This window comes from Neodiprion virginianus, chromosome 7 (assembly GCF_021901495.1).
Source record: "Neodiprion virginianus isolate iyNeoVirg1 chromosome 7, iyNeoVirg1.1, whole genome shotgun sequence".
Taxonomy (NCBI): Eukaryota; Metazoa; Arthropoda; class Insecta; order Hymenoptera; family Diprionidae; genus Neodiprion; species Neodiprion virginianus.
In genome coordinates this window covers 484,679-510,846 of record NC_060883.1, presented here as the reverse complement: position 1 = coordinate 510,846, position 26,168 = coordinate 484,679, and the positions used below count along the sequence as shown (strand labels likewise).

The 26,168-nt window shown below is 45.8% G+C and overlaps 3 protein-coding genes across 9 annotated transcripts; 2 read left to right on the top strand and 1 right to left on the bottom strand.

The window, feature by feature from the left end:
- LOC124309390 (uncharacterized abhydrolase domain-containing protein DDB_G0269086-like) lies at positions 1–15,584 on the bottom strand. 6 transcript variants are annotated; one of them, XM_046773025.1, is made up of 12 exons: positions 15,233–15,581; positions 8,083–8,118; positions 6,838–7,062; positions 6,507–6,595; positions 6,114–6,412; positions 3,128–3,166; positions 2,852–2,914; positions 2,640–2,726; positions 2,078–2,156; positions 1,800–1,979; positions 1,317–1,572; positions 1–1,018 (listed from the first exon to the last, which is right to left on the bottom strand). In XM_046773025.1, exons 1-12 carry the CDS (start codon positions 15,305–15,307, stop codon positions 827–829), a joined length of 1,620 nt encoding a protein of 539 aa, XP_046628981.1. In that variant the 5' UTR covers positions 15,308–15,581; the 3' UTR covers positions 1–826. The 6 variants fall into 6 exon arrangements, with proteins under 6 accessions (XP_046628981.1, XP_046628985.1, XP_046628982.1 ...); XM_046773029.1 differs by lacking the exon at positions 6,838–7,062 and having other exon boundaries at positions 15,233–15,584; XM_046773026.1 differs by lacking the exon at positions 8,083–8,118 and having other exon boundaries at positions 15,233–15,582.
- A 2,282-nt stretch (positions 15,585–17,866) lies between these two features.
- Positions 17,867–19,833, top strand: LOC124309399 (replication stress response regulator SDE2). 2 transcript variants are annotated; one of them, XM_046773046.1, is made up of 3 exons: positions 17,998–18,189; positions 18,322–19,146; positions 19,819–19,833. In XM_046773046.1, exons 1-2 carry the CDS (start codon positions 18,085–18,087, stop codon positions 19,135–19,137), a joined length of 921 nt encoding a protein of 306 aa, XP_046629002.1. In that variant the 5' UTR covers positions 17,998–18,084; the 3' UTR covers positions 19,138–19,146; positions 19,819–19,833. The 2 variants fall into 2 exon arrangements, with proteins under 2 accessions (XP_046629001.1, XP_046629002.1); XM_046773045.1 differs by lacking the exon at positions 19,819–19,833 and having other exon boundaries at positions 17,867–18,189; positions 18,322–19,294.
- On the top strand, positions 19,824–26,082 carry LOC124309008 (uncharacterized). Its single transcript, XM_046772225.1, has 8 exons — positions 19,824–19,890; positions 20,031–20,280; positions 20,411–20,601; positions 20,871–20,969; positions 21,037–21,299; positions 23,401–23,566; positions 24,473–24,892; positions 24,980–26,082. The coding sequence occupies exons 1-8, from the start codon at positions 19,824–19,826 to the stop codon at positions 25,690–25,692; spliced, it is 2,169 nt and encodes a 722-aa protein (XP_046628181.1). The 3' UTR covers positions 25,693–26,082.
- The last annotated feature ends 86 nt before the right edge of the window (positions 26,083–26,168 follow it).

Below are 26,168 nucleotides of genomic sequence, written 5' to 3'. Positions count from 1 at the left end.
TCCAAACACTTTGGCACGTATATTGTTGAGTCGTGGATAAAATACATCGAAAATAGATAACATATCATGACAATACACATTTATAATAGTTGCAACATAAGCATAGATATATATATATATATATAGTATACATATGATGAGTAGAATTTTTCTATCTGCGCGCGTAATTTATGCGCTCGTGTTTCACGTCCTTTGTTTTTTAATAACATAGAGAGATATATCGCGCGTTGCCCGTATAATTTGCACGTGAGGTTATCACACGTCCTGTGATTCTTCTATGATTTGTCGGTGGTCCAAGGTGGGTGTTATTAATCGCAAAATTGATCACTTCGCGGCCTGTCACACGTCGACATAGTCGACGAAGCGACCGTTACGCGTCTATATTGTTACAGTAAATGATTGCCCATAATCCCTATGATATTATTATACGGTGAAATATGTTCAGGGTTAGAATTTAAGCTGTTTACGCGTCGTAAACGGTGATTCGTCCCAATATTTGATGGTATTTCCACGAACGTTCGTTGTCATTGTTTGTACACTGCATGGGTATGCGGTACGTCTACACATATAATTATGTACCTATTTGGTATTGTGAAATTGTTCAATTCCGACAAGAAGGCAAGTAAGATAAACTAGTTAACGAGTTGTATAATATACTTCTATACACGCGTAGATACGTCTACGATATTAATGTATTAGGTATATAAAACTATATTCATACTGTATGTTAATACGTTCGAGGTGATAACGCGATCGCCGGTATATAGGAGTGAGTCGGAGAGGAATATTGGATTTTTATTCTTTCTTCGTTCGAGCCGCGGCAGGATTACGCGTCCTCTTTGTCCCCCCAGATATCCTCCCCGCCGGAAGTGACCTCCTCGATCTGCGGTACGTCGTTATCGACGATCGGATCCTCCTCCGGTCTGCTGTCGCCACCCTCGACGTCGACCGGCTCCTCGACGAACGTTTCAGCTCCGGCGTTGGCCTCGTCATCCGCGTTGGCGGCAACCTCGTCGATCTGCACAGCGCAAAAATGCGAGAGAAGTTCGTGAAGATCATCTTATAACCCTTTCAGTCACAGAAGCCACTGCAGTGGCAGCACCCTTTCATTTTGTCATTCACTTTATACTCCAGATTTGTCTTCTGCATTTTCAGGTAAAAAAAAATTCTTAAACTTTCGAACGATCATACCTATTCTCGGCCCAAAATCGTACCGCACGAAAATGAATATTCATACGAATTCGATTCGAAGACACCGTCTAAAACGATATTCCCAAATTTACCGATCACTTTCCACTAACGATAAGCCGACGCACCTGAGGCTCCTCGTCGACGATCGTCTCATCCTGCCGCTCCTCCTGTTCCTGCTGGGTTCTCTGAGCCTCGTCGAGCGCGTCCTGAGCAAGCTGGGCCTCTTCCGCGGCCAAGGCCTCCGCTGCGGCGGCTGCAGCCTCAGCGGCCAGGCGTTCTTCCTCCTGCTGCTTCTTGTGTTCCTCCTCGGTCCTCTTCAGGAGCGCGAGTCTCTCCTGCTCCGCTTCCGCGGCAGCGATCTCAGCAATTTCGAGTGCCAATCTGCGCAAAATCGTCGTGCGTCAATAACAATCGATTTACTAGAGAATTACTCCAAGAGGCGTGCAGATTTTGCCGTTTAAATAAAGAAAAAACTGAGGAAAAATTGCAAGTCATTCGCACTGCCCGCGAACAGGCGTGTAACATTCAATGGCAGACGTATAACGTTGCTTGTACCCCAAGGCAAGGCTTCGTTGCGAAATTCTACGCGATATACGAACGCGACGCACCTTTCTTCCTGAGCTATCCTCTCCGCCTCGATTCGCTCAGCCTCGAGTCTCGCCTCCTCGAGTTTCCTCTCGGCCTCCGCCTCCTCCTGCGCCCTCTCCAGGGCGATTCTTGCCTCCTCCTCCTCTCGTTCCAGCCGGAGACGCTCTTGTTCAGCTGCCAGTTTTCTTTCCGCCTCGATTCTGCCGGATTCATGGTTATATCGTTATTGCCGGTTGGCTAGGCTAGCGAATCAATTCCATGAGGCAGCTGGTTACTGTTTGCATAGTTTTTTACTCACCTAGCCTCTTCGGCTTGCTTCGCTAGGAATTCCTCGGCCCTCTTCAACGCTGCCTCCTCCTCGGCGGCTGTCATCCTATCTGCACAAAGTACAGTGAATCGTCTCGTTAATATCAAGCCTTTATTCAAAATCGTACGGGGATGGTGGTCGTATCCTATTACAGCGTGTCCGCGGGTACCTGTACTTCGTAGATTCCTGCATGCGTACCAATAATGTGCAACGTCCGTAAATACTTATAAGAAAAATGCGTACGTGCGGTGCGGGTTACGTTTAGATGTTCGTCTTCGACATGCCCGCGGGGATGCATTCTAAACGCTGCGGAGTGTTTTGAAAATTTTCCGAGGGACACGCGTTCCGGTACGAAAATTGCGATCTATGCATTCAAGGAAACGTCTATACAAGTGTATGCACGATTGAACTAACGATAAGGTCATTCGATCGGGGTGACCGACAAATACAATTTCTCTGTACTGTTAATCACGGTTTGACATCGACAGGGATTTGACACGTGGGTTCAATCAAGTTGACCGAAGTCGATGAAAGGCGCGGGACTCGGAATTACCCTCTTTCTCCTTCTTCTTCTCCTTTTTCTCCTTCTTTTCCTTCTTCTTCTCGACAACAGGTTCCTCGGGCTCTGGCGGAGGAGGAGCTAAAAAACACAGAGAATTGGGAAGACCGAGAACGGGATACACTTGAGCCTGGGGTAAATTATTAATTCATTCGCATTCTGTGTTCCGGGGACAAGACATTGGTTTTACGTCTGGACACACTTACATGCAGCATTCTGCGGCGGCGCCGGCGCCGGCGTTGACGTCCATTCGGGTTCAACCGCTCGTGCTGAAATCCAACAGACAGAGGGACATCAACTACATTCTATTGTCACGCCCTGTCTCGTAAGCCGGCCTTAGAATCGCCAAGGTTACTATTTCGCCTAGCGGTCTGGCGTCTGTTCGCTATTTTGACACCCGACCGCCGTATGCGGATTAACCGTGGCGATGCCCGGGCAGGCTTGCGTAATCGAGGATGCGGCGTACCGTAGCGTCTACTAACCCTTTCGCTGTTCTCTGTCGGTGAGAGGACTTACGGGAGCTGCGAAAACACGTACGACAATTATATGTTATGTGTTACGGTAGAATTGACCGAGTTATTTAATATATATTAATTGGTGACGTAATTCTACTAGTCACGTACTCTAGCACACAAAACGTTACAAAGGGGCCAAGATGCGCGCGTGTAACAGTGCAGCCTTCGAATAGTCGGTCCAAAGTCGATGTAGCTTAGTTCACGGTATGCAAATTGTGGATTATATAAATAAAGCTATTCCTTCGGTCTACTTTTCTCCTCTCCCGTAATCCTGTGCGAATTATTACTTCTACGCGTAACAGACGAGTCAAGTGATCACGGTCACAAAGCCGCCCGTATCTTTGTTTCTTTAACGGGCGTATGATAATGTGAACATAATGTCTTACTGAAGCACCAACTACGATCAATGATAAGGTATTAATAAATGTACGTGAGCAATTAAATCATAGGTACAATTTATATGAGGATACAATCGTACGGAATTGCGACATGATTGCGGATATGTGAATAATAATTACTAACGGCTGTGAGGAGGAAATGTGAACATAATAACGGTGCTATTAGTAAAAGTTTGATTATATTTAAACAATACGAACGATAGTCAGGACTGTTGTTAATCAACTTCGAACGACGTTATCACACCACAACGTAAGTGACTATTGATAAACGGACGCATGTTACTACTAACAATAAAACGACATAAAGATACGCAGATAAAAAAAACGCTTACCTCGAAGCATAGGTATATAGGTATAGAGAGATACTCATACGTGCAGGCAGACACATGACATCGTCACACATTGAATTCAATGTCAGTTTAAAGAAACCAGTGTAATATTGGGCTTTTTTAAATGTAATTTTTTATTTTCATCTCGTTTTCAACCAAATTTCTATCGAATTCACAGAACATGGGCAAGTGTTACAGTAATCTCGAATCGTGTGTATAATATTCATGTAGGTATGCAGGCATCGAGAACATGCATGTCGCGGCGAATTTTCGTCGAGGGATAAAATCACGGTTGGAATCATCGATCTAATGACGGGTCTCGTGTAACTCGAACACTTGGCCGAACTTGAAGTCTTGCGTCGAGAAATTAATTACAGATGTTGTACTGAACACATCCTGAATTAAGATCCCTCTGTACACGAATATGACAGCCGACTGTCTGCTGTATACGAAAGAATTTAATTGCGTATGCGATAATGAATGTTCGATCGGTCGTCGTTGGTATGGAATCGGCAAGGATGTGTCTCTAGTCCTCCGTCAGCTCGGGCAAGGGAGCTTCCTCTTCCGATTTCAACTTAGCGGGACCTTCGTTCAGCTCGGGGACACGCTCTCTCCATCCCTGGCCTGAAACGTTCAAAATATCGCTCGAACCACTGCTACTTTATTCCCAAAAGTGTCACCCGTGTGCCCTGATCTGATATCACCTGAACACCTCGCTAGACGTGCCCTATACCCAGACAATAGTTATTACACAGACTCACCGGTCAGATAATGTTTCAAGTTTTTCCTCCCCGGTACGATTTTTTTCCCCCGATAAACAAGCGGTGATAATTCGATTTTCCGCGGTGTTTACCGAAACGTTGCTTAAGTGTTTCCCATCGACGTACGATAAGCGTGCCTTCGGTCAACGTGGGCGGAGCGGAAATGTTGGAGTTATGATTGTAACGAAATTTGTATACAACGTGGGCTGAATTACGACGAAGTGACAGTTCCCTGCACCATATTCGTTACGCGTCATTTTCTATTACAACTTTTCTTTTAGAGTACAGTAATTGTTTTTTTTTTTTTTTTTATACTGTTTAGACACAAATTAACGTTTCGTTTTATCACTCTACAATTAGACACAGTAAGAGACAGAAGTGTATGAATAGAGGTATAACGAATTACACAGCAACACAAAAAAATGTTCATACAAAAAATGCAAGTTGACAAAAACCAAAAATCCACACAGTTTACGGCGTCACGAGGCCGTGTTTTCTTTTATTCTCCCTCTCCCTCTTTCCTTCATCAGCTGTCATATGTTTACCACTTCATCCCTTCTATACTCTCAAATATGCGCTTATTTTTACACTATGCGATCTCATCGCTGTAGCTATCCCCTTGCAAACCGTACACAGTCACGATAAAATGCAAGAAAAGTCAAAAGGGAAACAACTCAATCGTGTACGTACAACAAACTGCAAAAAACAAAAAATAACCGTGTGTCACACATAAACATACGTATGCAAATGTACGCGCATCGTGGGTACGTGTGTCCTGCAATAAGTACGCGTGTACCGCATATTGAGAAATGTTGTATGGAGTTGCAAAAATTCATTCTCCCTTTCACTCTCTCGTCTTCGCACTGATCGTGAATCTTATTCTATCCGCGTGTCGTTGGTGTCGTGTCGTGTATTGTGTATTGTGTATTGTGTATTGTCAACGCAGTTCGCATATTTTATTCGCACCAAGAATCGGCGGTAATCACAAACCGTGAACCAGCGCGCACAACTGTAGGCAGAGTTTCCTCTACACGCGGTAGGGTGTTTCACAAAGAAAATTAATTTCCGATTTTCAATCGTGGCACTCCACAATTGGGTCGAAAGAAAGATACCTACTGTAAAAGTTCTGCAACGTGTTTCCTCGTTGATTGAAAAATACGTGAATAAAATGAAAAACCAAACGAGCGCGATCCTCCGCGTAACGTAGAACGCTCATCTTTTTGACAGAATCTTTCTTATGATCAAACAAAAAAACTTTCTAGGGGCTGTCGCGGTGGAAAATCTGAAATTCTTCTCTTTCCGAAACACCCTGATACACGGGTATACAATGTGTACATATAGCGTTAGATATCCGACAAGATCCGGGCAACGCCTTGGAGCGAAGAAAATAGGCGAGCCAGAGACGCTGACGGGATTCGGTCGTCCGCGATTGATCGGCATTCAACCTCCCCGCAGGGCTACTCACAGGCGTAAGCTGCGGCCTGCCGATTCTTGCTGTAGAAGCTGAGGAGATTGACGTCGTTCAGAATGTCGGTGGGCCTGAGGTCGGCAACCTTAAAGTAGGGCCTCCTGCGCGAGTGGGGCCTCCCTCCGACGTACTGGACGGAGGCGAGATGGCCCTTGCCGAGGTTGCGCTGTTCGGGGACGGTGTACCAGGGCGCGAGCTCCATTTCCTTCTGGACGTTCTTGCGAGCGCTGAGAAGTCGTCGGATGTAGTCGTCGCTACGCAGACGCTCGAGCGGCACGATGTCCTCGTGGAAATCGCTGGGGGACAAGGTGCGCGTCGATTACGGCGATCGACGCGTGTAAAAAAAAAAAAAAGTAAAAGGTCACGACGTTCGATCGAAGGATACGTTACCTCGCCGGCAGTCGGGGGACGAAGACGTGGATGCGGCGAAGCAGGGCGTCGGCCTTGGCGCGTATCTGCCTGGCCTCGTCGTCGAAGAGCTGGAGAAAGAAGAGAATTTATTACACCCCTTCACCGCGACTCGTCGTCCGCGGGCTAATACCCCATTACCCCCGTTACCCCGATGTACAATCTTGTACGATGCGCCAACTCGCCGATCTCTGCTCCCACCGTATTCCGACACTCGTACGACGTAGGACGTGGGCATGTACGACATATGTATATACGCATGTACGCTGCGTGCGAGTGGGTGTAAAATGTGTGCAGATTGATTGTAACTTACGATGCTGTCTTTCGAGTTCAGGTATCTCTCGGTGTAGGACGCGCTCGAGGACCTCGGAAGGTCCCGTATCCTGTTGTATTCGGCGGCCAAAACGCTCGGCCTTACCCGCGAGTGAATCCTGATGGGTAGCGGTGTTCCCGTGTGGTAGATGGTGTGTACGGGCGTGTGGACAAATGTCACTAGCCTTTTGTGCGCCACGTACGGCATATGAGGATACGACCTCACCTGGTGATACGATTCTTTTAATTCTACGTGTTGTTCTCTGTGCGTCGAGGTTTGTCTGCGTATAGGTATGGATTACAAGCGAGTCGCGGCGGAAAATTGTCAGCTTCGCCAAATACGTGTCTTGTTGCAAAGATGCTTTAACGTGGTGTTACGGTATGTTATACACACAGGGGATCACGCCCTTCTGGCGAATTACAAGCGGTTAGCTTTGCGGCGCACGTGTGTCTGAGTTCCAGATCTACCTGGATACTAGCGAATAACACAGGTCTGCAAAAAAATAATTTTCTTCGGCTGAATGAGATGTTTTTTTTAGGAAAATATTATGTTTCCGACTTCGCTGAATCCAAAAATGACTCTCATTTCCCTACGTCACGTTGTGCTGTATTTTTGCGAAACACAAGATGTTTGCATAAAAAACGCATACCAATAATGAAAAAATCCGCCATTTTATTACATCGAACTAAAAAAATATTTATTGTAAAATTGAACAAATAATTTCTTTATAAAATTTCCATTCTCTCCTACTCTGTTTGTATTTGTTCTCGAGTCTTGCACTCTCCAATACGTATTAAATGGAAGTGAGAAATCACTTTTGAATAGGTTTCATAGAATCGAGAATAGGATGTAACACAGATTTCGAATTAAACGGTGGTTTCACTTGAAACGAAACTGCAATTACGGGTTCAAGAAAAAACCTGACGCGATGGAACTTGCTTTTTGAGTATTTTTCCCGGTTTCAGTGAGGAAAATCTCTGAGGAACAGTATTAGAAAAAAAAATCAGTGCAGTTTTTTTGTTTGCAGACCTGTGCGACAAGCGTCTCTCGAGGTTAAAAAAGTTCGCTAATAACCCACCGAAGTTGCAGCATGGTTTATCGTTAGTCGTCAAGCGGCGTTACGCTTTCATTCTCTCGTGGGTTTCGGATTTACTGCTCGTTACTTATAATATCGATCGTGACTACGTCGACGCAGCTTATCGAAGTTTTTCTTTCAACGGCTAGATATTAACGAATATTGCTCACCTGAATGACGGAGGAAAGAGGTAGTACTGTAGGACTCTGCGTGCGTAGCGTTGATCAAGATATCGAGGCAGATTTCATAACGGTGGAATTTGCGTTACCCCGGCGGCGGCGGTCAGGGGCGAGGATCACATGGGAGACAATATAGATACAAATAAATACAGGGTTAGCTAATTTTCACTCATTGTCAGTTTTATTTTATCCGTCGAGCTATAATTCCATCTCGGTTTTCTTGGCTCTACGGACATGCTGCGGTGCGTGTGCGACGCGTGTGGTCTATACACGATACACCGTGCGTGGAGTGGAAGAGGGCAGTGGCGGTACTACGTATGTAGTGAGTAGTTCACCTTTGGCGGATTTCAATCACCGTCTAAATGACGAGAAATGTATGTCGAAACGAGGAACGATCACAACGAAGAAGGCAACACGTTTGCATTGCGTCGGTATTTCTTTCTTCCTTCTCTCTCTCTTTCTCTCTCTCTCTCTCTCTCTCTCTCTCTCTCTCTCTCTCTCTCTCTCTCTCTCTCTCTCTCTCTCTCTCTCTCTCTCTCTCTCTCTGTTTCTCTCTTTCTCTCTCTCGCTACGCATTACATAACACTGCGAAAACTACACTTCCATCCTAGTTGGCCAATTTTCCCGTTGTGTGTCTATAGTTAGGTGATGTTATCAGGGTTAAAATGAAAGTTCGTTAACGCATTTTACCGGGCTCATGTGTTAATCGTGTTAAGCGTAATATATTCGTCATTCGCCCGGTTTCAAGCATTTACACACTTTGTTACGCTGCTCGCGCTACATTATAATATTTGTATTAATCGTAATAATATATTTTTTTTTTTTCCACTCTCAGTTGTCATTAATTTCATCGACTCTCTTCTATCGTTAGTTACAAAACGTGGCGTATCTAATAGTGTTTGGGTTTTTTTGCGGTAATTTGTTTTTCTACTTGACGGTTATTTTCGATACTCGTTGATTTTGATTCAAGAGCTCGAGGATTTGAGGCTTACATGCGTGTAAGTATAGCGACTAAAAGATTTGTTAATCATTGTACGTTTACATTATATTACAGCGAGATTATACGCCGCAATATCCTCGTGCCAGTGTTAAATATTTTTATTTTTTGCGATTTGCAACGATCCTGCGATCACATCAAGTTCTACTACTTTTTTTCTGTTCTTTCTCCTGTTTTTTTTTTTTTTTTTTTCTTGCAATCCATCTAAATGCAGCGAAGAATCAACAACTCACACCGTGATCGGCGTGTTTATTTGAATGAATGATCTTGTCAGAGGATCGGACATCGAGGCTTACAAGTTGGTCAGTAGTACTAATGTGTAGGTAGGTACAATATCGTGAAATCGGACAGCCACGGTCAGTGCGGGGTTTAGGACAAATTTAATCTCGACCTCACCAAAAGTACCAGCTGCTGCATTAAACGTTACACACAAGGTTGTCCCTTCTCATCTATATTTTACGTTCAATTGCGATTTATCGGCAACCGTATCGAGATGCCACGTCGCCTAAGAATCGGAGGCGCGTGGGTACGCGAACGAACCTTTCGATCCTGCATTTGGGTACTGTGAGTGAGTTCGAACGCGAGGGAATCGCGGGCTGGATGGTGGATGGATGATGGCGGAAAGGGGGTGCAGGGGAGATGAATTCGTCAAACTGCGGTAATCGGGGGCTATGCGGCGGAGGAGGAGGACGACGATGATATCGGGTCGAGGAGCTTGGGAGAGTTAGACGCGGTAGGAGTAGTGACGGTAGGTTGTGCCGCCGGGTAGGCGACCCGAGGTGTGGGAATCGTAGGTGGAGCGATAACCGCCGGGGCCGCCGCCGGTCGAAGAGCTGCTCGACCTCTCCGTCGAGTAGTTGCCGTAGGGGCCGCTCTCCCTTTTGACGACGTGCTCCTGGTTGTAGGTGGATCGCTGGGGCCGGGATCGCGGGTCCCCAGCGGAGGTGCTCGTCGAGCTCGTGTTGCTGTACGAGTAGCTGTACTGCTCCTGGGCGGTCCTGCCCCCGATTTCCGGTAGGTCGCGCACCACGTAGTGCCGGGGTGTCTAGATTCGGAGTACACAAGGCGAAACAACGTATTGGAAAACCAGCTCGTCCCTGAGGCACGCCAATTTTCTCCCGGTCTTACCTCTCTCGCTCTCTCTCTCTCTCTCTCTCTCACTCTCTCTTTCTTTTTTTTTATCTTTTATTTTCTTTTTTTTTTCATCACCTTCCAAAAACATTCATCTCCTCCTCTCATTTATATAATGCATGTAGATATAATTTCTAAATATACTATATATATATATATATATGTACATACACGTGACAAATTCGTAATCATACTATATTCGTACATCGATATTTGTGCATATACTACATCACGTACGTTTCTCGAGGACTATATTTGCTTATCTGCTTGTTCGGTTAAATACGCTGCTTCGCTCGCCTACGACGCAGCCAGGATTCGGGTACCCGGGTACGATTTTAGGTAGGTATGATATGCCATCGAGCACCTAGGTGGAATCGGGGGAGGGACACTGCAGGTGCACGGTGCGTCATAGATATGTATGAGTGTTTTAGGTGGGGCACTGCTATGCGGTACGGGATCCAACTTTTGACGAATTCGTTGCATGCGTTGTTGGACTTACAAGCGAATTGCCGTTACGGAGTGTGTGGTAATAATTTTTAAAAAAAGTGCCGCCGGATCGGGCGTGGAATTTGAATCGCTGAATTCAGAAATCGCGCGGGTAGGAATGACAACGAACAGCCGGCACGGCCGGAAGCAAGGAAAGATTTCTACGAAGCGTTTGCGGACGGTGAGAGAGCGCTCTCGGATGTCGGCGAACTTCGAGACGTGTGCTAAAACGGCTTAGTAATATGATGGGGATTCTTTTGCTCGAAAGAAGATTTAACTTTGGCGTACTCTTGATTTTTCGCCTATTCGTCGGACAAAAAACGTCTTGACGTGCAGTGAAACGACCGATTACCGATCTTCTTTCCAAGTTTTTGTATTCACAAAAGTGCGGAACTCCTCCGTCAAAAATTGGAGCTAGCAACTATAGCTGTGTGTATTATAGTTACAGAAACATTGCGGGGGAAATTGGTTAGTTGACTCGGTAGGGACTCCTTTTATGAAACAATTGATTTATCTCGATTGTTGTTACGCGTACCTACATCAATATGTTTATTTGTAGACACACAACGTGCAGAGGCCAATATCATTTGTTATGTACAGTGTGACACACACACACACACACACACACACGCGCGCATCAATTAGGCATTGTATATGCATGTACCATACATCAGAATTCGTATGCATGTGTGTGTGTGGTGTGCCCGCAGTATGCAGATGATAAATACGTTCTATTGACGAGATATTTGGGACATGTGTCGTTGTATAACGTATAGGTAACGAACGAGTTGTATGACCACACGTCGTTTCGATTGTGTAATTGTTTCGACTACCTTGCCAACTGCACGATTATTGCCGTGGTAGGCGTTGCGTACGCGCGGGTCTCGTACGAGGGTGAGCTGCGGTTTCAAGAACATTTCACGACGTCTCAGATCGTGCGAAAGGCAAAAACAAAAAAAGGAAAGAAGTATAACGGGTGAAAGGTCGCAAGGCTGGAGTCTTATTCGCCGCCGATTGCCCAAATGCTAATTATTATCGTATACTTTTGACCATTTGATACACAGGCAACCGAAAATATGCATACAACAACACGTTTCAAAATTATTCGCACATCGTTTATTGTTCATTTGTGCCTACGGTATTCGTACATTAGTAAGTAACGATAATAACTGTTTGAAAATTGCAATGGAAAGCTAGTATGATAATATAAGGCGTAAAATATGTGGAAACAAAAGAAAAAAAGAAGAAAAATAAAGAATACACATCTTTCGGTAAAATGCAATTTGGTTGAGGATTTCACACGTTGCGGTGCGCATGTGAATACTTGACACGCCGAGTGCGAATCTTACGGATACAGCCTACGCAAATTCCCTGAGGTACATATAGGTCTACAAGCGTTGTAATTTATCGTAAAGTTTAAGATAATAAGCGTTCGCAGAGTGGGTGTGATAATTTTTTGTTTCTCCTTCTCCTACTCCCTTGCATAATGTGTGGTTTATTCCGTGCGCATGTTTTTTTTTTTTTCTCTCTCTCTACAAAACGTCAACGACACACGTACAATCTAGTATTACACTTAATCTGCAACCCTGGGAGTTAGTCGTTTTCGCTCGAAGCTATGAAAATGGGGAAAAATTGAAAAGTGAAAATTCCCAGAGGAGATAAGGGGGGGGGGGGGGGGGGGGGCATCGGCGTCGGCGTCGCTCAGAACCGATACCAAGACGGCTTCTGCAGCGCCATCAGGATCTTGGTCCTCCCGGTCGCCGGGGTGGAGGCGTGCCTCTCGGCGCCCGGCTGCCTCGAGAGGATTCCCTTCTCGAAGACGTGTCCCTTCGCCGCTAGCTCGGCGGCGGCGTCGAGGCCGGCCTTGGATATCGTCCCGCCGTCGATAAGCTGCCTCGTGTGATCCTCCTTAGCTCGGTCCCTTCCGCGCACGGTGCCCTCCTTCTCCTTCAGCGTCGCGTACTGGTAAAACTCCTTCTGCGGGTCCTGCTTTTTGCGACCCCAGACGGTAAACGGCTCGGGAACCAGAGACGGCCGCGGGACGAACGGCACCTTCTCCCACGGGAACAACTCCCGCTTCTGTAAGTCGGAATGTTTCGTTCCAAACATCGTTAACACCTCATGTCGCGTATACTCGTTTCTTGTTTACTCAGGTATTCATTCGTTCCGCGCGTTATTTCATCCCTTTCTCTTTTCGTTTCAATTAATCATTTCGCCTCTCCCTCAGGACTACGTTGTATTCTTCGCCGACTGTTTCGGAACCCTCCTTTTCCTTCTCTCCTCCTTCTCCTTATCCTTCTTCTCCTTCTCCTTCTCCTTTTCCTTCTCCTTCTCCTTCTCCTTCTCCTCCTCCTCCTCCTTTCGACGTCTTCACTTCCACACCACACTCTTCCCTTATTTATACATGTACGCTTGCAGTAAGATTGGACGTACGCACACACGTATGTGAAAACAATTACTTAATCTCACGCTGCTGTAATGCATAAAAAAAATGATGTGCACCTGTAATACTTGGGTATACACCGAGGCATGTCAGCCAAGTTATCGCAGGAACGAAAAGTTGGCACGTCGAATGGTGTTCGTGAAAAATTTTACATATACATATATCCACCTATCCCGCTTTTCAAGTTGTGACGCGCGCCTGCGTGCGGCTGAATTACTTTTACACGGTCTACGCATGCATATTTCGTATTGTTGGCCGGTCCGATCGGTGCCCACCCTACCACCGGAGTTTGGCGCAAACGTATGGAATATAGGAAAGAATAAACTCCGAAGCGTAGTGGGGGCGGCGGAGCGTAAGGGAAAAGAGCGAAGGTGAAGAGAAGGGAAGGGAAGTAAGTGCCGGGACCACGCGCGTCTAAATTAGGGCAGCGTAACGCAACACCCGACGATCTCTGCATCTCCGCTACCCTTTCCCGCCGCCCGTCCTCCGCGTGCTCTGCTTATAAGTTACAGCTATGCACGATATTCTCGTAGAAAATTCTTTTCAGCTTTCGCGAAGTCGCAAAATTTATAAAGGTGCGGTAGCACCCAAGTCGCGGGCTCGTGACTTCCGACAACGTCAGCTTTTTTACTTCAACGAAATTCGGCGCACTTGCGGTACGAAAGGAGGAAATATAAATTCAAACCGTAGACCTTCTTTTTTTTTTTACCCTACCTCCTCCAATGTCAACGATTCTATTTATGCCACGAGAGATTCATACTTCTGGCATCTCCCTTTTTTTTCTTTTTTTTTTTTTTATCTCCTGCAGGAAAGAACCGCGCCACCAATCGCGAGCTGTAAACGGAATGTCCGAAGTCTTTTAACGTCTGGTCGTCTCGAGCGATGAATATCTACCACAGCAAGTTTCATCTTTCGAGCCTTAGATCAAAGATATTTTCTCGGCTCCGGCATATCTAAGTTTAACGCTTCTCGGACCCGGAAAATGGGCGCTCAGCTATGAATAGGACAACCTGCGACCCGAGTACCCTCTCGAAATTATTTATATAAAGCAATTTCGTTTATAGCGGAAACTCGAATAGCAATTCTCTTCGTTTACTTGCACGGCCGACTGTGAAAGTCGAGCTTTAGATTCCTCGTCGTTCGTGTCGTTCCTTCGAGGAACGCATGCTTCTGCACAACGATTGACGAACAGTAGATCACAAGGAGTGTTCCAGCTGATTGTGGAAATCGCAGCCAGATTCCCATAGCAAGGATTTGTCTGAGACGCCGCGTGTGTGTTACAGGTATAAATTTGCGGTATAAGTAAAGTAGGAGTAAAGTGTGGAAGTTAAGACTGTGAAAGGAGTTGTTCCGAATCAAATCCATTGACTTTGGCAAGGGATTGCCTTGCGGTACGAGTACATCGTGCACTTTGGTCAGCGCGGGCATTTCTTAGATCGATCGGTTTAATATCGTTTGTCAAGAATTTGATTCGGAAAAATCAACTGTGGTCATCGATTTAAGATTTTCAAGCGTCTCGCAAGTTTACAATATTCAAAGTCAAAGATGCTGCCTCGTTCGCATGATTTCGACAAAAAATATCTAATCGTTAAGCGCAATAACAAAGAATCGAGGGTATTGTTTGTTTCAAAGATAGATTTCAACGTCTTTTCTGGGTGAAAGCATCGCGTCGATTCGGTAATATAACGGATGGGCCAACCATAAATTTCGATGAAAGATCCAAATTCCGTCATATTTTTTTTACACGAATCTTCCGTTACCGATGTGCAGCTAAAAATATGTTCTGCAGCATCTTTGACTCCGGCATCGACATACCATGACGTGTTAGTTGTAAATAATGACACTCGACTCATTACATATATATGGTTGTTAGTTACTCTTTCTCTCTCGTTCATTCTTTCCCCCTTTCTCTGGTTCTCTCTCTACCTCTTAATTAATGATACTCCTCCAGCCATTTGCCGTTCCATGTTCACACTCTTCCCCCACTTTCTCTCTCTCTCTCTCTCTCTCTCTCTTTCTTTCTCATGCATCGAGGCAAGTCTGAGTATTGAATAGTTTGACGATGTCAAATGCAATTTACTGACCGTGACAGTGTAGGAGGATACCAACGGGCGAGAATAGGGACGCCGGGTCGTGTAGAAGTCGCTTTCGTAAACCATTTTTGCTCTGTATCGTTGATCGACTGTTGCAGACGTTGATTTAGTTTCTTTATCGATTATTGCTTTCCGTTATTGTTAAGAAACGATCGGCACGTGCTGCTGTCAAACCGACCGGGGCTGGGGGGGAGGGATATCGATATAGTTTCGAGAGTGACTGCTATGTTTTCCTTGGGTGAGTTTTTTCTCTCTCGCTTTTTCAAAAACTTGACCCACAATGATGGCTGCGACCGCGGTGGAAGTTGGAACGGTTCTGCGAGCCAGCCCCAGGCGACGTCGTCAAAGACGGCCGGCGTCCCGACGCCTCTCCCTCCACTCGCGCGTCGTCGCCATCTTGCGTCACACCAAAACTATATTACACCCTACCTACGCTGTGGTGTGATGCATCGGAAGAAATAGAACGGTGTTAAGGTTGCACGCTTTTTCTTTCTCGCCTTCATCCGCCCCCGTCATTCTTCTTCTTCTTATTTATCGCTCGAAATTTTTCACATCATGTCGCCGGAAAAGCTCCGCGACCGCTCCAGCGGCAGCGTCTACGCCTCGCTGCATCGCGAGAGAAATTCCATGCTTATAATAAACCCGCGACCTCCGAGACATTTCGCAAAGGGTGAGTTCCCCGATTAAAACAAGTTGCGGAGACGTTGTACAGATCGCGTGTCGATGGACTGGTCGCAAGTTTCTTTTACGTACGACATCGACTTGAGACCGCGGTTGTTTATGCACATACATGTACGGAGGTACGATCCGTAAACCAACGGCACGCTGGAATCAAGTTATACGCGTACAACCCGCGGTATCGGCATCTTCCTCTGCGTGATAAAAATCGCATTTACAACGCACCCGTGATGCGCTGGCGTTGAGTCGTGAAAACGCCCATAGCTATTACGTCAATTCGCGGGAAAACCCAGGTTCCGTGTATTTTCGCATGTTGGTTTAAGCGACTAGCTGTAGCCGCCGAAATAGTGGAGAAAAATATAAATCTATTCCCAGAGTTTCGTGAATTGCAATGTCGGTAGGCGGGGAAGCGATTGCGTGTACAGGGAAATTGTAAAAAATAAACTATGCAATCGCTGTGCACCTCACGCCTAAATGAACGTGAACGTTTCATGCCGTGTCACAGGTGTATGCATGTATACCACGTATAAGGTGCGTGCAGTATTACAACGCAGCTCGCAGCTTTACAAGACGTTTGGCAAACCACCAGAAGAAATCTGCGCGCGCTGCGAATCTTTTACTCACGGATATGAATTTCAATCTCACATATGCCGTTGACAAAATTCTTGGATGTATATAGATCGGTGTCCGGAGAGTAGAATTTGCGGGTATATCGTTCGATTGCCAAACCACGATCCGCGAATACCTTTTCTTTAGCCTGCCGATGTACGCGTTGGGTCTCTTGTACGATTATCTTCGCTCCTTCGCACTCGTACACAGTATTATTATTGAATAAAATACAGCCAGATTGACGGCTAAGCTATTTCCTCCGTAGCATCTGTGGTCTAGGCGTTTTCGAGCATTCAGTTCGCCAACTTGGTAATTTGGGCCACCGACATTTGGCAGCTGGTATAAACACAGATTGCCCCTGACCACGATTTCAACAGAGCTCTGAAAAATTACGGTTATTTTGAGACTTTTTATTCGATTGTTGACTGTGACCGTCCCCGTTTTGATTCAAGATTCGCAATATTTTCCAACTCTCATGCTGTAATAGCATGCTATCGCATCTTGGCACATACCAGCAGCTGCGGATCGAGTTACTCTAAACAAATGGTCCCATTCGATTCGGTCAAAAACACGGATTTTACCTTTATTTGGGCTGCTAACAGTAAGGCGTGTCGTTAGCCAAGCGGAATACTTCCGAGTAAACAATGAGAATTCGTTCAAACCAAAGAATAAGCATCGTCAAACAAACATTACGTTCGACTTTGACGCTGCAAGTAGTAAAATCAAGCATGCTGTGTTATTACCTGATTTCGGTAAATTTCTTCTTTTTTTTTTTTTTTTGCCACCTTCAGCCTTATACGCGATCAACTGTACAAACCGTCCGCAAGCATATTTATTTACTATCGACTCAATTTGTTATAGTGAGAAATGTCTGGTTTGTTATCGCCGTGACTTTGAAAAATATGAAACCTTACGACGCGAGTAACTTTTAAGTAAGTTTTAACCTGCATTGGCTCAAAATAGAAATTCTCTGCTGTGAGTAACGAACACTGCTGGGTAATATTTGAAATGGTTTCGTTCAGAATAGGCATTTAAAATGTAAATGGCGTTTTTCATTTAACGTATTAAATGATTTCAGAGTATTTACATCATTTACATTTACCCATTTCAGCGATGTTTTTAAAAGTTTTTTCCATTTTTCATTCTAAACGGATCTGTTGAAGCATTTTACCCAGCAGTGGCTAACGAATTCATCGCGTCTGCGATGCAGTGAACTTTCTCGTCTGCTTTTACCCCCCCACCGAAAACGAGGAATGTCTTCGCAAAACAAGCCGTGTCGCGACTGTTTCGACAAATCAGTCGACGGTGAAAAAAATGTTGTTCAAAAAGCAATCAACAATCCATCCGACCAGTCGGTGATTTCAAATCTAGCGTAGAAACACGAGTCGTCGAATGGCGTGAATTTGACGACAGACAGCAGACGCCGCCACCTTCGCGTTCCTCATCCACCTCCCCCTTACAATCCGCAGTTCGAGCGTTGGCGCAACTTTGACGTTCGGGAGATATTTGGCTGTGCGTCGGGATAAACAACAGCCGTTCGGTGACGATAGATAAACATGCCGGGGGTACAGATCACCGTTGGAATTTTAGGGAAGACTATCTTCAGCATCGAGGAAGGTGTTACAGCCGAGGAGGTCGGACAGAGAGTCGCTCGATTGACGGTAAGATCAAGTGAAAATATTTATAACCTCAAATTTCGTGCGCGTGCCAATTATTTATTACGCCAATCATATCTTGATAATACAATCTTGAAATTCCGCTTCAACGGTCAATACTGTACGATCTGATCGTAGGGATTCGGAGTAGACGATTTCTACATCTTGCAAAACGGTCGTCTCGCCCGAGGCACGGACCTTTGCGAAAATGCAAAAGCTGAAATCATTCCACGCCTTCCTGGGGGGAAGGGCGGTTTTGGATCTATGCTGCGAGCCATCGGCGCTCAAATTGAGAAGACTACCAATCGGGAAGCGTGCCGCGATCTTAGCGGACGCCGCCTGAGAGACATCAACGAGGAGAAGAGAATGAAGTCTTGGATCGACAAGCAAGCGAGTAGAGAAGAGGAGGCCGCCGAGAGAAAGAAGAGAAAACTTGAGAGGCTCTGCGCTCAGCCCAAACATGAGTTCAAAGATAAAAACTATGAAAACGAACGCTCGACTTTGACAGAGAAAGTAGGCGACGCGGTTGAAGAGGGATTCAAGATGGCCATGGCTGGAAGTTCCGGAGTGAAGAGGAAAAATCCGAGCAATGGCAAAGGCGGCAGAAAAAAATTGGCCTTGGACTCGGATATTGACTCCGATGAACTTGGAAGCTCTTCCGACGACAACTCGGACTTGGATTCTGCTTCGGATGCGAGGGTAAAGTCTAGTTCTGCCTCATCCCCGGAGACGCACACCTCGCAAAATGTCAGCGAAATTAAATCCAACGACGCAAAGGTGGACGATACTACGAACTGTAAAAAATCCGAAGACCCTGGCGAAGAGTCGGAAGGTCACATTGCAGTTTCCGATGCAAATTGTTTCGATCGTTCGACCCAATCTTTGGTAAACGAAACCAATGATGCTAATCCCGCAGTTTTGAGGGAAGTACCGGACAAGCAAATTGTAACATAGTAAAAATTTGTAAGTGTAAATCAGCTTAATTTAAATTTGAACAAATCTACCAAGAAATAGCCAACTGTTGAATGTTACTTGAATAAAAAATTTAACTTCTCCATTTTGTCAGTACGACGTCGACTAAACAATCAATAAACAGAATTTTCTTTAATAATTTATAGTGAATTCGAAATTCCCTGCAGCGTTGCTAGCATCGACAGCAACTGACCGCGAGCAACTCGCTGCACACCCGTGTAGTGCAAGGCAATATTAAAAATGCGCAGCAGTGGTATAGCTTTAACCGATGTTTTACGTGGTTTTACGGTCCGCCGAAGCAAAACAAGCGAATTATCGCTGAAATTTATCGGGGCTCGCAGTTGCGTATTGCTTTACTGGTTGCTCAGATAAGCGCCCAGCCCTGATCCCAGATCAAGTCCGTCGATCGTTGTATAATCGGATTGTTTAACCAATTGAACCTACACCTTGTTGTAACGAGTCGCGTATACGTTACTATTCTATCTCCCATCACGGTAAGAACGCCGGAAAATCCGCGAAACATTTTCAGGAAAAAATTACGCAGCCATATGGCACCGACGCGTTTCACTCTCGTATGCGTATTTTATCCAACTACTCGTTCTTCGGTTAAATTTTTTTTCCGGTAACAGCGAGTCTGCTTTGCACAACTGATTATCGTTCCAGACAGGATGCAGCCCTTTTCATGGTTTTCGCTCGTTCTCATCTTATGGAATGTCGTCGCCTTTGTCACGACGGGTGAGAGACGCAACATTGTTCAAATTTTCTCTACCTGTACTTCAGATTATAATCTGCTTGTGTTTGTTAATCTTTGCTGCACGCCCTGGGAAAAATTCTCCCGCCTAGATACAGAATTTTATCGTTCTTGTCCCGCGCAGACATCGCCGAGCATCCTAGCTGGATGCTGCTGGAGCATGAAAGATGCGGAAACAGCAACGCCGATCGAATAATAGGTGGAAGAAATGCGTCTCTCGGAACTTATCCGTGGCTAGCGAGGATAGGTTACAACGAAGCTCCCACTAACTATAGCCGTGAAAAGAACGAGCTGGCATACAGGTGTGGCGGATCGTTGATAAACAAATTGTACGTTGTCACGGCTGCTCATTGCGTTGCTGATCTACCGGTCAAGTAAGACAATTATGTAGAATAAACAGTCCCCGCTTTCACCCAGAACAGTGTCGTAAGAATTTCATTTTACAATCAGAAATAATAGAGGGATAATATTCACTGTAATTTCATCGGCGAATTCGAATTTCAGATTGAGAGTGGCCGGTATCCGTGTCGGAGAGCACAACACGGCGACAGATCCGGACTGTGAAAATAATTTCTGTGGCGAACCGGTGCAGGATTTCGAACCAGAACAGATAGTCGTTCACAAAGATTATAATAATCCACCGTTCAAAAATGATATCGCCATCATCCGTTTGAACAAGCCGGTTAATTACAGCGGTGAGTCGATGGCTGTGTACCTACACTGTAACTTATTGTTAGGGTGTAATTGACGCGGTTACGAACCGCCGTGCTACCAAGAATCCGACTAGTTCGTCGAAATAAGAATCGTTGTTATCCTTCGGATGCCGTGATATTTCAATAATAATTAAACGCGTTGCCGCGCGTGACGGACAGTACATGCGTACATACATACGTAATCATTTCGTTCGATGTAACAACAGCTCTGATGGCCACATTATAGCGGCAAAGTTTTACAATTCTCGCAGAGCTCGTGGGCCCGATATGTATGGTCAGAGATCACCTGCTGCGAAAGAACATGATCGGGGAAACGGCAGAAGTTGCGGGCTGGGGGATCTACGACATATGTGAGTCCTGCTGTGAAGCATACTGAGGACTGGTAACGGGAATAAACTGTTTCCAATTTCACTCCAGATGATCCGAAGCCGAGCCTTCTACTCCAGTCGGTCCGGCTTCCTATCGTTGATTCGGATAGGTGCGTAACAGCATTCAGGAAATACGCTGACATCGGGAATCAGCAGATGTGCGTCGGTGGTGTGATCGGACAGGACTCCTGTGGGGGTGATAGCGGCGGTCCTCTGATGAAGGTCGAGGCCGTGGACGGGCCGCCAAAGTATTACTTGATCGGGGTCGTCTCATTCGGCGCTAAACATTGCGGGGAGTCGAGAACACCGGCCGTATATAGCAAAATCAGCGAATACTTACCCTGGATATTGGACAATATCTTTCCTTGATTATCGCAGAATTGATTACAGAAGTAACGACAATATTAGGAATGATGACGAACAAAATCCCACTGCTGTTGGTGGCAACAATGATTCTGCGGACAAACGCATTATTCGACTTATAATTTTTGATACATTTATCGGCAGCATATCATATACAAGTAATTGGTAATAAATTAAACAGATTGCCTCGATGAGTGTGCAGAGTAATACGGCTCACAGCCTCCGACGTTTAGTCTAATTGCATGCAATTTGGTTTTAGATAAACAACAACAGACATACGGTAAAATATAAAATAATCAAGGTGACTCCCTGATTAATATTAATAGCTCTATACAGCTTTCGACGATTAATAGGTAGAAAAGGTTGGAGGAATGTCACCGACAAGAGGGGGGAACACGCGACACGAGCATACAGACCTTCGTTAAGGATTCCAAGGGGTACCTCGATCCGTTACGAATTGTTACGATTTCAGTAGAAACACAGACTGCGTCAAATGTTAACTTGATTGTGCTGCCCCGCAGCTTTGTACAGACTTTATCAGAGACGGAAATATTATGCAGTTTCATTAGTTACGTGGATTTGCCTCTTAAAGAATAGAACTTTTAATCAAATCGTTACTCAAAGCTGTTTCTTACCATAATAACTATTATTAGTATACACACGAGGTGAGGGTTATCATATCAAGACGAGAACGTAGCATCGTCACGCGCTTCTGCGTCGAACTGATTTACGCATATTCGCATCGTATCTTGCGTTGGCAAACGAGCATATTTGGCTGTCGTAACGGTATGTTGGCGAGCCTGGAAACTATTGTTTTAGAGAACAGTACAGGAAGACTGTACTTGCGGGTGGTGTTGACTGAAATTTCGACAAGGATTTGTAAAATATTTATCATCGCTATTCAATATTACAGTCGGAGTTCGAGTTTTCAGCCAAGCTGGATCGGTCGGAACTTCGGTCACATACATTATCGCCAGTCGGGTTACAGCATTGAACCCACTAGCCTAAAGTTCATTTGCGATCTATGTACACTCAATTATCACTGTATACGCGTCGATGTATTTAAGTTGCGTATGCAGGGAAACAACTTCAATGCTGTGCTTATTACTGAATATCATGTTTTGTCACGTATGTATGTTTGCGTCGTCCGCGGCAAAAAATTTTAATTTGATGATGACCGACCTAGGAAATGTACGTATCTTGCTGAATTGCCCTCGCATCGCGTCGATAATGTGACGACTTTCTTATTCCGGTCTTGCACGTTTCACTTCTATTTTTTACCCCGCCGCACGATTAGTCGCGTCGCGTCGGCCAATCTTACCTGCCGACGGGGCCCACGAGTAAATCCGAATACCGGAATCTCTATTCGTGTATAACTTGATGCTACGTATGTATACGCATTTTGTGCCTACGGGTAAATAGCACAAGAGACTGTCTTTAGTCGTACCTGCACACGAATCCGTACTCGTATACTCATACATAATATTACACATCAAGTTACAGTAACGTGCGGCGATCAAGAAATTTCCATAATGAAAAATCTCTGCCTACTGCTACGCGGAAAAGAATTATTCTAGGTGGGTTTCTTTTCTCGCGCGCGGTTTGTCTGGAGCATTACTGCAATAGCTGGTTTAACATAGTATTTTCAGTATACGAGATGTGAAATCCGCGTTACGACTTGCGAGCGGCGGGATTCCCTTAATTAGCACAGATCAACTTGGGTACGAAGCTTTTACATCGCGAACGATGTATAAAGACCGGGTTGACGTCGACGAAGAACGAACACGTCAAGTTCTTGTACTTGATAAAGCGAGACGCGCGCGCAGGATGTGGCGTTACGTACTTGGTATTTCGGTAAGGCAATGCAACGCATTCCGATAAGAATTCCTTGCTAATTACCTACTCGCACGAATCCTCTGAAATGGACGTTGAGGAGAAGTAGGGGGATAAATAGCAGTTGACCATGGTACTAACCAGTCGGCCAACCGATGGTTGTTAGTTGACGCCTTGGAGTTCGAGGCATCGCTTCGGTGTCTTGCGATATACGTAGCATAACACATTACCTGCGTGTTTCGTTGTGTTGGACGACTTTGTTTGTTTTTTTACCCAATTAGTAACGTTACCTGCAGCAACGATGAACCGTGTCGGCTGTAGGAATTGCGTACTGCCGGTACTCCTGCCGATTCTGTTGCATTTATTTGTTCCTGTTTACTCACGTAAGTATTGTACTTACCGGATGTTTTTGCAAATGCATGTTACAATAGTAATTCGTAAATACGCCCTTGAGACATTCTATGATGTGTCGGAAAATACCGTAAACACCGTAAACCAGCGCGCGTATACCATATTCCGAACATCTGTTGTTAACTCTTGTCCGTAATATTTACGACTAGTTGTGGAATTGGCCTATTGGAATATATATCTTATAAATTATATTACAAAAATTACATTATAAGATGATTACTCAGGCTCCGTTGTTCCCGGATAATCAAGCCGTACTTATTAATAGGCCGATTTCACAATTAGAATTATACATCCGTAAGGATAAGAGTGCGTAAACCTTTTTCGTTATATTCCACCGTATACCTATAACGATTCAGCGCCAGTGGTGGTCAGCCTCGCCCTTGCGGGAAGACAAGCGTGTGTACAGATAATAGTGAATAATAATAATAATGAATCAAGAATAATGACTCAAAGCAGGTTTTGCAATCATAATGAAATGAGACGCGTTCGCGGAATCTTGCTACTGACCGGCAGAGTAATATTTATTCAAAACTCAATTGTCAGTTCCGCCTCTATGCGCGCAGAGGGGAAACCCTCCTGTTCCGAGTTGCGTAGTGCCGGTTTTCCACACGTATTACGTTCCTGTAAGACATGCGATAGCTCATCCTTTAGCGAATCCAATCACCGAAGAGCAAACAATATATTGACAAAATCTCGCGGTATAACAAGTTGAAGCGGTGCCCCCGTCGCTAATCGTTGATTCCCATACGCGGTCCGGGTTGTAAAAATTGTTGTGGAAGTGTGAAGAGAGCTCCTCTTATAGATGCCCGTACGGGTAAGCGCCGCGGTTTCCGTCTCCCGTGACAAAACTGAGGTCCTCGTCGTCTTTTCTGATTCAGAATCATCTTACGGTCGTCAACAGCCCGACTGCCAGACCCCGCGGAGGGTCGCCGGCTACTGTGTTGAAATAAGCCGGTGCCCCGAGCTGGTGCAACTGCTTCAGGTACGCCCGCAGCGCCCGGACACCTACGACTACCTCCAGCAGTCTCAGTGCGGGTTCCAAGGCCGGAACCCCAAGGTATGCTGTCCCGCCGCCGATGGAGTAGCGACGTCGACCCGGCCCGGCGGCGACCAGGTGAATGCCGGAGTGGGCGCGAGCAACGCGTCGACAGGGTCGTCGAATACTGCCACCTGGGATCTCTCGTCGAATCCGCATCTTCCAAGCACTTGCGGACAGGATCTGACCCAGAGACTGGTCGGAGGCGAGAAGGCGGACATATACGAGTTCCCGTGGATGGCCCTTCTGGAGTACACGAAACGTAAGCCGTAAAGATTACATGCACCGTTCAGAGCCGCGAGGTAGAGAGAGTGTTCTGTAACTGATCGGCTCTGGGAAAAAATTTCAGCTAGCGGAAGAACAACCGCCTGCGGCGGAGTCTTGATAAGCAAGCGTTACGTGATGACCGCTGCCCACTGCATCAAGGGTAAGGACCTCCCGTCGAGTTGGAAGCTCGTCGGAGTCCGGCTAGGCGAATACGACACTAGCACCGACGTCGACTGCATCCAGGCGTCCGAGACGCAAAGACTCTGCATAGACCCCGCGGTGACGGTCGGCATCGAGCAGCAGATCGTCCACGAGGACTACAGGCCACAGTCCCGGGACCAGACCAACGACATCGCCCTCCTCAGGCTCTCGCGCGACGTCGCATTCACGAACTACATACGCCCTATCTGTCTGCCGGAAAGCACCTCGCTGACGGAGAGGTTTTTCCACATTGCAGGCTGGGGAAAGACGGAGACCAGGTCCGAGTCTGACGTCAAGCTGAAGCTGAAGGTGCCCCTCGCCGACACGGCCAGTTGCGCTAACACGTACCAGGCGGCGTCGATCCGCCTCGGAGAAACTCAAATTTGCGCCGGAGGTGAGCGGGGACGCGACTCTTGCCGGGGCGATTCCGGGGGACCCTTGATGTCCGTGAAGAGGAGCAACGACAAGCTCCGGTGGACGGCCGTCGGAATAGTCTCCTTGGGTCCGTCACCTTGCGGCATGGAAAACTGGCCGGGTATATACACCAGGGTTGCCAGCTTCGTACCTTGGATACTTTCTAAGATTAGGGCGTAATTTTTTCGTTTTCGGTGATTTCTATCTTTCCATCCTCTCTACTTTTTCTTATCTCATGCTTATAATATACTACTTTTGTACTACAGATATTATACACATACAGTTACGTGGTAACGATATATTCGTCGATGTAACTTGAACGTAATTTAGTGAGAATCTCGAGATGAATCTGGGATTTGATGTTGAACGAGAGATACTCATCTCTTAATATAGCCCTTAAACTGCCTGCTCAGATCTGCAAGGCTATGGTCTCGTGATTACGGTTGTGCGGTGGAGAAAGATCGATACGAAACTTGTAGAAAATTTTGCACACAAGTGTAATGCCTGCCCCATACAACACAGTCCCTAGTCTCGTCACGATCTTTAATAATAAACGTGTTTACACTTCAATAGTTTACACGCGTACTCGAAACTTCTTGTCTTATGCTGTCCCAGCAGTCGGTATACGATTGGTCGGACGTGTGTCGTTGGTCGTT

What these genes read in the sequence shown, in the direction of transcription:
- LOC124309390 (XM_046773025.1), bottom strand. Translation starts at nt 15,307, where the DNA reads ATGGTTTACGAAAGCGACTTCTACACGACCCGGCGTCCCTATTCTCGC. An exon ending in GCAGGCCGCAGCTTACGCCT is followed by an intron (nt 3,167 to 6,113) that starts GTGAGTAGCCCT and finishes GTGTTTTCGCAG; the next exon opens with CTCCCGTAAGTCCTCTCACC. An exon ending in TCGTCGACGAGGAGCCTCAG is followed by an intron (nt 1,019 to 1,316) that starts GTGCGTCGGCTT and finishes TGCGCTGTGCAG; the next exon opens with ATCGACGAGGTTGCCGCCAA.
- LOC124309399 (XM_046773046.1), top strand. Translation starts at nt 18,085, where the DNA reads ATGCCGGGGGTACAGATCACCGTTGGAATTTTAGGGAAGACTATCTTC. An exon ending in AGAGAGTCGCTCGATTGACG is followed by an intron (nt 18,190 to 18,321) that starts GTAAGATCAAGT and finishes ATCTGATCGTAG; the next exon opens with GGATTCGGAGTAGACGATTT.
- LOC124309008 (XM_046772225.1), top strand. Translation starts at nt 19,824, where the DNA reads ATGCAGCCCTTTTCATGGTTTTCGCTCGTTCTCATCTTATGGAATGTC. An exon ending in CGTCGCCTTTGTCACGACGG is followed by an intron (nt 19,891 to 20,030) that starts GTGAGAGACGCA and finishes TGTCCCGCGCAG; the next exon opens with ACATCGCCGAGCATCCTAGC. An exon ending in CAAGCCGGTTAATTACAGCG is followed by an intron (nt 20,602 to 20,870) that starts GTGAGTCGATGG and finishes CAATTCTCGCAG; the next exon opens with AGCTCGTGGGCCCGATATGT.